The 11,820-nt window shown below is 38.6% G+C and overlaps 1 protein-coding gene across 1 annotated transcript; it reads right to left on the bottom strand.

Moving 5' to 3' along the window:
• Positions 1-6,491: 6,491 nt before the first annotated feature.
• Positions 6,492-11,439, bottom strand: LOC144649086 (microfibril-associated glycoprotein 4-like). The gene is made up of 5 exons (XM_078508553.1): positions 11,300-11,439; positions 9,810-10,066; positions 9,155-9,269; positions 8,667-9,056; positions 6,492-7,897 (listed from the first exon to the last, which is right to left on the bottom strand). Exons 1-5 carry the CDS (start codon positions 11,427-11,429, stop codon positions 7,632-7,634), a joined length of 1,158 nt encoding a protein of 385 aa, XP_078364679.1. The 5' UTR covers positions 11,430-11,439; the 3' UTR covers positions 6,492-7,631.
• Between the last annotated feature and the right edge of the window lie 381 nt (positions 11,440-11,820).

The raw sequence follows: 11,820 nt of genomic DNA, 5'->3' as shown, positions 1-11,820 counted from the left end.
ACTCTCTCCAACCGCTTCATAATACAATTGACCAAATTAAAAACGCGAGGTAGGTGGTCTCTGTCGGTTAATCACCTTATTATTCTACATTCTTCAACGTTTTCTCAAACTTGAAAGTTTTAATTTTCCCCGCTGAGATAAGCGTCTGTCTAATAGTTACAATACCCTTGATCCAAAAACAACCTATTTTGCCTCCACTACACAACAAACAAGCACACAGCTATAGGACAAATAAGTTTATTTAGGGGGGGCGGCCTGACACGAACCAACCCAAATCCCATACATTTCCTTACACTATTTTACAATGTTTACATACAAGTAGAACACATTCAAAACTCTAGTTACAGGACACATCTATAGTAAAATATCCTTATCCATATTAAACTTAATTAAATGACTGTCATTACAAATAGTAGCTACGACATCAACTGGACAAGGCGATAGGACGCCAGTAAGGCGAAATTTACAAAGAAAACCCACGCCTAGACCTGCATCTCCCAGTAAGCTCTCAGGCTTAGTGCCAGTTAGGCTCCAGTTAGGCTAGGGAGCAACTCTAAATCACAAGCTAAGAGCCAGTTAGGCTGGAGGACCACAACTCCGATAAGACAGGAATCTAGGATATGTCACAAATCTCATATGTTTTAACGACGTGGACGAAAACCCACGCCTTGAACTACATTTCCCAGTAAGCTCTCAGGCTTAGTGCCAGTTAGGCTAGGGAGCTACTCTAAAACACAGGCTTAGCTAGTTAGGCCGGAGAACCAAAACTCCGATAAGACAAGAATCTAGGATGTGTTACAAATCTCATATGTTCTAACGACGTGGTCGTACCGTTAAAACATAGAAAATGAAAAACGAATGAAAAAGCCCTAAAGCGTACAGAGCTGAGCAACCGCTTACAAAACGCATACGGTTAGACGGAGGCCAGAAAAACCTGGCACAAAAAACCCCAGTGGGGAAAAAATGCATGCCAGGAAACCTGGGTAGGAACCAAGGCTCAAGCTCCAAGCCAATCCTACGTGGCTTTACAAAATGAAATAAAAATAAACGTAAACTGCAGACCAAGAAAGCAGTTGGCTCTGAGGCCTTGACAGCCACGTGCTATACCCTTCCTATAGTTAATTTAAACTCTTTTGCAGTTGAACGGAACTGAATTATCGAGTAACACTTACATGAAATGATAAGTCAACTATTTACAATTAAAAATCTATCAAGAAAGGACTACGCATAATATAAGTTACGAAATGTAGCGAAATGTTAAAAAAGCTTTCAGTTCTCTTTGTCCTACATGTCCTTTGTCCTATATAGCCCTACGTCATTACCCGTGACCTCACAGCCTGGAGCCCAATTCTAGTTCTATCTCTTGCCGACAAAATAGTTATTTCAGCCTTCTACGCGAGCTCATTCGTCAGAAAAAAACATATAGTACCAGTTAATAAACTACAGTAGCTACAAACCTAATTCTCTACAAACAGCTGCAAGGGCTACACAGCGAGTATAAACAAAAGCAGATACGTAACAACTCATACGTATACTGAAGTAGAATGACATCACACTGTGAATGACTTACGAAAAAATGAATATGAAAGTGCGGAGCTATTTCTCAAGTTTACATAAACTGGTAAGTACACGACCAAACGGTAACTAAACAAGCTTTACATCTCAAACTGCCAGTTAAGCTGGGGAGTCCACAACTTTGGACCAAAATACCCCACATACAAAAGCGACATGCCAAACTTGCAAGGCAAACGAACTGGGGAGTACACTACATTAGACTAAGACCCCTTAAATACAAATAATTGAGCCAGTAAGGAAAATAAAGTGCAAGGAAAACAAGCTTAGTGTTCAACTGCCAGTTAGTCTGAGGGGCCCACTTATTTGGACCTTAATCCCCTATATACAAACTTGTAGAGCCAGTAAGGTAAATATAGTTGCAAGATAAACAAACTCTAATTAGCGTAAACTGCCAGATGGGCTGAGTAATCCACAACTTTGGACCAAAAAGAAGAACCTACTCATACAAAACAAAAAGTACAAAACAATTAGTACCAGGTAGGCTAAAAAACTACAGGAGCAATAGACTGATAGCACGGAGGCCAGAAAAAACCTGCCATAAAGAGGCCGGAAATCTGGGTAGGAACCATGGCTCATGTCCAACGATTGGTAGCCCGTCCTACGGAGGCTTATCAAGTAAAAATCAAGGCTAGTCAGCAACGAGGCGGAAGAAAATATGAAAAAACTAAAAACAAAAAATTAACGGAGCACTGAACAGGGTTGGTTCAGAGACCTAGATGACTATCACGTGTTATACTCCCTTTATATACCCCTGGCTAACCACCATAATGCACCGGCCTGGAGCCCAGGCCGTGTTGTATCCCGTGCCGGCAAAATAGTTGTTTCAGCCTTCTTCGCAAGCTCATTCGTCAGAAACATCATATTTTGCCTCCACTACACAACAAACAAGCACACAGCTATAGGACAAATAAGTTTATTTAGGGGGGGCGGCCTGACACGAACCCCCACGATAGAACGACAAAGTATTGGGCGTAAGTTGTTTGCTCAATGCTGTCATCTACATTGATATCTTGGGCTAAAGCAGACTTCCAGAAACTACGGTGTAGCAGGAACCTTCCCCTAAAAAATGGGCTAAGAATGAGTATTCTAGAGTGGAGGGAAATATGAAGATAATCAAAGTACCATGTGTGCAAATAAACAGGACAAGCGGAGCTGGATAGCTCGGAAATAACAACGCACTTTACCTAACGGAGCTGGCCGTTCTAACTTTTAAGCACTTGAATGGCAATGAAACTTTCATAGATGAAAATATCACTTTATCTCACTACAAAAATATTATCAAATCTTACAGACCGCGAACTCCTTCCACCTGCATCATGCTCGGTGATACTGAAAAGAAGTACTGCATGCCTTAGAAGAAGGGACCGTAGTTTTCAGACTGTCCACCGGACCCAGCCTGGATAGGGCCAATACATCTGCCAGTACGGTCTGGTTTCGCCAGAAGCTGAGCAAAAAACACCTGAGGAGATAAAAGGAAAAACCAAGCAGAGCAAAACATAGCATAAAAAGGACATCTAAAGTAATGTAGAGAAAGACACAATGAAAATAAGTCTTGATTCGCGATAAAAGTAAGAGCAAACTACACGCAAGAGGCTAACCTATATGGCGAATATAAGGCAACCATGGCGTAAAATAACAATAACAATAAAGGCAACAGTAAATGCAAAACCCCAAGGAAATAATAAAATCCAATAAAAGGCAAGGGATCGACCTTCCTACTGCCGTCACGGTAAAGAAAAAAGGAAGGCACTGCAACATTCTGGTTGTAGGAAAACCAGATGACCTAGAAGAACTAACAAGCTAACAATGAAAGGCTTCTGAGGCGAGGCACACAGCCTAAAAGTACCCTCCAAGTGGAACTTACTGCACTCTAGACTAAGCCACCCAAAACACTACCCATAAAGGGAGAGGATATTGTATCTCCGAAAGTCAAAACAGAAATGGCATACTGCAGGGTAGCGAAACCAGGAATGATATTCCCAAGAAACGGCAATGTAGATCACCAAGAAAATAAATCTTGTAACTACGTAGGTCTGTGCAGGCTCCCACTGAGACTTGTCTAGGTAAGGAACAAAGCCAGACTTAAATAAGCCAGAGTGCACAAATAAACTGTTAATTTCGACGGAAAGGTGGTCAGCGTCCCCACTTAACCCATTATCGAGGGAAATAGCTATAGGGAAGCCCGTACCTTCATAGGGCCTAAGAATAGGTGAAGCACTATAATAAAATAAACATGAAAGGGGGCTGAAGACCGTCCAAAAGGAAGGACGCAAAAAAGAAATAATCTGAAAAAACCATACCCAAAAAGCTAGGCGGACGAAAGAAAATTGCGATGCGAGGGAAAAATATCGATGAGACAATATCCTGATTACAAACCAAATAAGAATAAATGGAAACCTTTGTTTAAGATCTGAACGACGACGTTCAAGTCGTCACATCAAGTTACAAAAAGGGAGAAATCACGTGCCTAAGATCCAAAATAAACCTTTGTAGCCGGAGCTACGCTTGATGTAGATTCAGCATAACACATTGTTTTCTCTGTGTTAGTTACTAATTAGCATATTGCACATGTAAGAAAATTATTATGCGAGTAGCGACTCGACACATACAGTACACATCTGTCGAGCGGAATATAAGTTCATAATTTAAGCTTAACAGTTGATAATATCATGCACGCAAAAAATCTCTACAGTCAGGATTGCATGGAAGAGTTCGTTAACAGCTTTGCAACAAAGCACCGAAGCATTGTTAGCCTTGCCAGAAGGCGTTGAAGTTCGAGGAACACTGAGACTCTTGTAACCTTGACTGGTGACATTAAAAATGAATTGTAAAGATTCTCAAGAACGCCAGAAATCAATCCACAATTATATAAAAGCCCTCTTCGCACGGTAGGCTAGAGGAAAAATCGGAAACACAATGTGAATAATAGAGCGTATAAGAAACATTCAAGCAAAACAATTTCAAAGCAAAACGATGAAAAGCAAAATTCAAATTTCTATCATAAACTATCGCTTCGATATTAAAATCGAAATGGACTACACCTGGTTTGTCCTTCTCTTGAACTCTTTTAGGAGCTAGCGAAGGCAGACGGCTTGGTCATCGTTGAGCAGGTAGCACGCTAATGCCCGGGCTTCTTAGAGTATTTCTTTTCGTCCAGATCGGCTTCAATATTGACGAGCTGAGACTTTTGGGCGGCAGACTTGGCGCCGACGATTAGTTCCGCTAGTTTTAGATTGAGCTTGAACTGGATTTCATAAGCTTTACGATAAAAGTTGAGTGGCTCGCTGAATGAAAGCTTCTTTAACTCCTCCATTTGTATATCCGCGGCTTCCTCGTGGCCAGGTTATTAGCCAACGCTATCCTGCAGGAGATGCTTGGAAAGAATTTATCAACTGCGGGTTGTTGGCGCTGATAAGAGCCGAAACTTCGTCGCAGGCAATAGACATAGCGAACACAACGGCACAAGCGAGAGAAAACCGAGTGAACAAAATTAACGGAGCACTGAACAGGGTTGGTTCAGAGACCTAGATGACTATCACGTGTTATACTCCCTTTATATACCCCTGGCTAACCACCATAATGCACCGGCCTGGAGCCCAGGCCGTGTTGTATCCCGTGCCGGCAAAATAGTTGTTTCAGCCTTCTTCGCAAGCTCATTCGTCAGAAACATCATTTTGTAAGTTTCCTCACACTTTCAGAGTAAACAGTGTTATCCACGATGTTCTGTTTCCGTTTTGAAAACTATGCAGTGGAACTAATATCTTTTATTATACAGTGGGAATGCGAAAACCGTGAGCACTTTAAACACACTTTGAAAGAGAAAGTAAGAAAAATAGTTAACAAATTGCTCGCAATAAATAACCTATTGGCTCAATATATCACTGTCTATTTTTTGATAATCCCAGCAGTTGGAGTTGTCATTTGATGGTTTTCTACAGAAATACACATACCCAAGAAAAATTAAAGTGTTCACGGTTTTCTGATTCAGGATGTAATATAACTGTGTGGCTAGAATTCAAAACAAATATCGAAACGCTATTGGCATAACATCCATTCGTTACTCAATTATTTATTTGTACGTCATGTTGTGTTTCGATGGATAATTTTTTTTTCCTAAATCAATCAAGATGAGAGACCAAAACACAGAAAACACAAAAAATATTTACGCTCTAAATATCGTTATGCATATGTCATCCATCTTCTTAAATTGGTGCTTTGCAAACCTCCAAACCGCCAAAAAGTAACGTTAAGACATCACTGGTTTTAATAAGTGCCAATCTTTCAATATTTATTACGCTCTTCAGTTTCATTTCAGACATCGAACTGAAAACTTTTGGTTGTCATATCCATTCTATTGTCCATCCGTACGTACGTCTGTACGCACAGGTGCGTTTTCTGTTGTTGCGCAGTAAAAAAAAACACACGAAAAAAAAATTTCCTTAGCCCTGAAAATGGCATCATTTGACATCATCGAGTAAATTTAGAGTTAAATAAAGGGCGAAGAAACAAGAACTGTTGAGCTCCCCTTTTAGGCTAAGCTAAATCTTTCACGAGTAAATAGTCGTGCGCTTTTAACATAAGCCCCTGGCTCGGGAGATTGGGCAACCACTCCCAACGTTACCGACTTTAAATAAAATACCTATACCTATACGTGTTAGAGCACAAGCCAGGCACAAGATCTAATAACGAAAGCGCAATAAGATTTCACGCGGAAACAACAGACCATGACTTTCATCCGAATTATGTAGAAATTTTTGGAAAGAAATGTCAACAATAGGCAACAACGCCTATTCCTAGAAGCGCTGCATTCTATCCAGGACATTAACTGTGTGAATGAGCATGTGCATTTCCCACAAGTTTACCTAGATAAGGAGATTGCCCAACACTAAGTGGAATGCAAGCATTTGTACTTGTGATATCGCCATTCGAAGTAGTCAGTGACTGTGCACTTCTAATTACAATATTAATTAATTAATTAATAAATAATAAGTACTATACTACCAAATATATAAACACTTTTCTTCCATAACAACATCTGCATTCATTACAAACATTTAACTTGTTCAGTGTTATCAGGAATTCTAATAAAAAAATTCATTCTGCCTTAAATGTATTTTCACTGGTTTCGATAGTTTGTAGAATAGTAAATAGTTCTTTTATCAATATAGCATATTGACGCCCTTCTTCTTTTAACATTTAATGCTACCTTTTTAATGTCAGTGAAAACTATCAAGTTTCGTGTACAATAGCTTGACGATTAACATTGTCACTTTTACTGGAAACTTCTCAGATTTCGATTCTTGTAAATACAATATCTTGAAAGCGACAAACAAACTCAGAGACTACAAAATAGTTCCGGGACGTGTAATTAGGTCTTCCAGTGATTCTAGAACAGAAGAACTTCCAAATGCCCTTTAACGGGGAAAGGCTACACTTTCAATGAACAAAACATAATATAATGCTCAACTCGTCCAAAGGCTTTTCGAAGGCCGATTGAGCGCGGATTATGATAACAGGCGGCTTTCTTATTCACATATTTTCAACACAAACAGAGGTTCCCTTCATACAAGGTTTCAGTTTTCAGGCCTATACACTCTATATTTTTAAGTTACAGATAACTAAAATGGCTTTGCGGGCCCGAAAGGTATCCGGGGCTTTCGAGAAACGGGCCCCAGGATCGAGATTTTAAACCTCTAGTTCGACGCACAAATTAGAAGCAGCTGTATCTCAATCCCAAAACCAAGATCAGCTGCAGAGTTCAAAGTCCCTTTGATGATCCTTTGAGGAGGGGTACAAGTCGTAATTGTACATGTGTGCTACTTTCGTGCTTCGGTAGAATCGTTATCTATATTTCTAGAAATATGCAGGTTTTTTCTGCTAATGTAAACGAAGGGAAGTTTTGTTCAAATTATTTTTGTATTGTTATTCCGGGGAAATCAGTCCAGAAATCTGCTCGTCTTATTTTTACCAAATTTCTTGTTTGTTTGTTTGTTTAAAAGTCTATCATTCTTGTCCTCCTTCCATTGTCAGTCTGTAGAGCAGCAAAATATGAAAATTCAGAAATCCACTGGTCTTATTTTCATCTCAGTCCTCTCCAGAGAGTATTCATCTCCCTTCCAGTAAAGCCACATCACACCATCACCTTTTGGGGAGGGATTTCCGTGTCGGTAGAGACCATTCAGGTTGGAAAGATGACATGTGTTGTACCACCAGGCTCCTTGATATCTCATGGCACAATTACCGGACCCAAAGCGATCATTATCCTGGTCTTGAGTTGTAAATGGCTGATCGCGATGATAAGAGAGAGAGTCGCCAGCAGTTCCTGAGATATTAAAAAAAGAAATTAAATGAGTAATTTTTTTGTAAAACACAAAGGTGATAGTGAAATGAGTTTTTTTTATTAATCGTTATCATTCATTACAGTTCCTGGTTTTATTAAAAGTATGATAACTATATCAACACGCAAAATGCCCCCGACACATGCATTATTATTTATGAGATTTGTAACGAAAATTTAATAGCGAATCCTGTTTGTAACGCCAAGAACAAGAGCAAACAACCCTTGGGCCAAGTAAAAGAAAAAATGTTTCTCGGCCAGATTTCTTTAAAAAAGAGAGCGGGCGGGCGCCTTTTTTTGTTATTTGTTATTTCCTCTATCGTCAAAATATCCAGAAGCGAACTTTCAAAATAAATCCTGACCTCTCCAGTACGGACCTAGCGTGCCGACAAAAGCAATGTCTTACAAAATGTCCTTTGTACTTAACTTAGGAGTAACGCCTGTTGGTTTTTGTTCGTTCCAACTTTCCCAATAACAAATATAAAAAAGAGAGAAGCGGCCGGGGATGAGAAACATTTTTTTTTACTTGGCCTTACATTTTTCGGCTACATATGGTTGATAAACATAGCTTTTCAGACTTTTAGAAGTATGAACTTGTATGTTTTAAATAAGCTATTGGATTTTCAAGAGGAATGCTGTATCCGCAAATCATCGTTGCCAAAAAGTGATGACTGTTTTGATAGGGAAAATATGTATTAAAAAAAACTAAGCGCGACTTGAAACGAACGAAAGGTCAAGTATTTATCGAGATCACCTGTCTGTAAGTATGTGCTGAGGATCAACTTGTACTTCTCATTCTCACTCATAACACCAAACATGTCGTACTCGGCATAAGCAGTATTCCCTTCGAAGTCTTCCAAATCCACACGGAGCCTGTTCTTATCACCTGAGGTCAGCCGGTGAATTTTGTCATTTCCGAGCCAAAACTCGCCACTCAGATTGCCGAAGCCATGTTTGTAGTCGATCCAATAGAGGAAGAAATCAACCGAGCCGTCCATTCTTTTCTGGAATACTGTCCACCCCCCACCGGCTGTCGTTTGGTCACAAAACACATCAAAGGCAGGCAAATTGTCTGGTTGGATTGTGTACACACCGTCTCTTCTTTCACCAGATTTGTAGATTTCAGCACAGTTTCTGTATAAAGCTGCAGGAGAAAACAAAAATGCTGGACTAAATTTAGGGGTGGTGACGGAGACTGTCTGGAAGATTTTTTAATCTCTAGAAATTGTTAATATACAATACCTTGACTGCAGTCTGTTCCAGTGAATCCAGCGCGACAGATACAACGAAAACCTTTACTGGTGAATCCAGCTTGACAGGTGCCATTATTCAAACATGGGCTGCTACTACAAGGGTTCTGTTATTAATGAGAAAAAGTTTAGATAACGGAAGATTTTGAAATACATTTCAGAATAAATATTAACGCTATAAAAACATGACGTTTCGGCGACGACATGTCACCATTATCAAATGCAAATTTTACAAGGTACAGAACGATATTTATAGAAAAGAAAGCGTAATTTAGTTTCACACTTTCTTTTCTATAAATATCGTTCTGTACCTTATAAAATTTGCATTTGATAATGGTGACATGTCGTCGCCGAAACTTCATGTTTTTATAGCGTTAATATTTATTCCGAAAAAGTTTAGAAGGAATTGAATAAATCTTCTGACAAAACAATGACATTTCATTATTCTTTACACGCTTTATACCTCAGTAACTTTATGAGAAATAATAAAAGGGCATAAAGATCTCATTCGTGTCTTTACATAACTTGATGTTTTCAAAATTTGACCCTTACCTTTCTAGCCCCTTTGATTTAATATTATTGTAGAATCAGTGTCATCCGTATCTTTGTAAATATTCCACAAGCCTGTAAATGAATGTATAACTTACCTCGATGGCCAGATAGGTGAAAGATGGCTTATCCACAAGGATCATGGTAATTTGGTTTTCATCTGTGGCGTTGTTCAAATCGCATTTGTGTTTTCCTCCCTCTAAAGGACCCAAATTGATGGACACACAATTGGGCTCCATATAACACAACAATCGACAGGTCCCTTCATTAGGCACCTCCTCACTCCTGATCACGTGATTTTTCATTGCCCTGTCTGCAACTGGTTCCTTGAACATGATGTTGCGACATTGGTCGCCTGTGAAAGGAGCAAATAAAATATTACAATTAATTTCCATGATAAAACAATTTTCCTCCTTTCTTAATTACACGGGCTCGTTTGTCCTGTCATCGTACAGGCTTTTCAAATTTATAAAGGGTATCTTTAAGCGTTAAGGAGGATACAATTTAAAACATAGGCGAGGCTGATTGGACGCAGAAGTTAAAAAAATCGTGTGGTAGAAATATGACCTATCTGATTGTTTTTATAGTACCTTATTCTCACTAAATTTCGCGAGTACTTAATTTCGCGAAAAATCAAGAGCCATATTTCGCGAGTACTTAATTTCGCGATTTCGAGAGGAAGGTACAATTGGAGTGTATTAAATTTCGCGATTTTTGCATATCCTTTAATATGAAGCTTTGACCTCAAAACTGCAACAACATAATTAATATGAAAGTCATCGTAAAAACAGCAAACAAAACAATATACACATAAAAAAACATGAGGTATTTAACAGTTTAAATCTCTAATGGGTTCATCTACGACTGCAAGAGCGAGATATTAAGGAACTTGGCGGTAGCAGGAGACTGCTAGAGTGGGAGATAACTAATGGACAAAATTAAACAATAAACTCCCAAACATGAAGCTCAGTTTGATTAACTATGATAAAACACATTGAGTTTTATTGTTTTCTATATTATCAGTACGATATTAAATTTCGCGATTTTAAACTTCGCGTGTCCTATATTTCGCGAGTATTAAATTTAGGGATTTTTTCAAAATCGCGAAAATCGCGAAATTTAGTACTCGCGAAATTAAGTGAGAATAAGGTACATCATTTTTTCAAAAACAAAAAAGTGATTATTCAGTTAGCCGAATAATCGAACCTCAAGTTCACGGCACATCACAAAAATTGGACAAGCATATTTAATGAAAAAGTTTTGTCAGGTTGGTTAAGTTTGAATCTGCAGACTAAACGTATTTTCGAATTTACCGCAGGCCAAAATGCTAATCAGGGAAATTGTACTTTTCCAAATAAAATAGCATGCTATTTCACAGTCTATCCATTTCTAAATGGCCGGATAGCGAATGAATTCGATCGGTTGCTTACATCTAACATGCTAGAAATGTTTCAACTATAGTGGATGTAATGACTTATATACAAACTCAATTTGGCAGAGATACGAGCGCGACGAACCTTGGAACACTCAAACAACTAAAACTAAGAAGGGAGAAAAATGCTTAATAAACTGGGAGAAAAATACTTACCAGAGCAACCACAACATAATGGGAAAATGATTCCAAGTGAAATACAAAGGATGCAAACCATAGTTGCAATTTTATGCTTGAACTGGATTTTTAAAGAAGCCATTTTTTCTGGATGTGGGAATCGACGCATGGACACTTATGCAAAACACTTGTAATTACGTTTCAGCCACTTTAATTCTGGGCAGCATGAAGTCAAACCACGGGAAGTGTTACCGTTTAATGGAATATTTATGCTTTAATATCTAGTATTGTTATAGTTTCTGCAATGTTATATATAATTATATATTTTTAAATTTTTCCCTTAATATTTACTTTTCTCCAAGGCGAAATATACTTCAAATTATTTAAATTACTTTAGTTTGTTAGGTGTAGTAACAACATAAAGTAGGTGACCGTTTTTGTTAAATCCGATCGAATACCGATTATTCTACATTTTTATTGTTATTTTTTAAATTTTGGAAGTTCTCCAATCTTCCCGGAGGCTCATTATAATAATTAGCACCTGCCCAGTAGCTCAAATA

The sequence above is a fragment of the Oculina patagonica genome, chromosome 4, assembly GCF_052425735.1.
Source record: "Oculina patagonica isolate OP01 chromosome 4, crgOcupat, whole genome shotgun sequence".
NCBI lineage: Eukaryota > Metazoa > Cnidaria > Anthozoa > Scleractinia > Oculinidae > Oculina > Oculina patagonica.
Note: the sequence above shows the minus strand (reverse complement) of the source record. Positions and strands in the feature narration are given on the sequence as shown.

Coding starts and splice junctions, on each gene's coding strand:
- LOC144649086 (XM_078508553.1), bottom strand. CDS start 11,429: ATGCGTCGATTCCCACATCCAGAAAAAATGGCTTCTTTAAAAATCCAG. Junction 9,270..9,809: donor TCACCTATCTGGCCATCGAG/GTAAGTTATACA, acceptor CATTAATAACAG/AACCCTTGTAGTAGCAGCCC. Junction 9,057..9,154: donor TGGAACAGACTGCAGTCAAG/GTATTGTATATT, acceptor TTTCTCCTGCAG/CTTTATACAGAAACTGTGCT.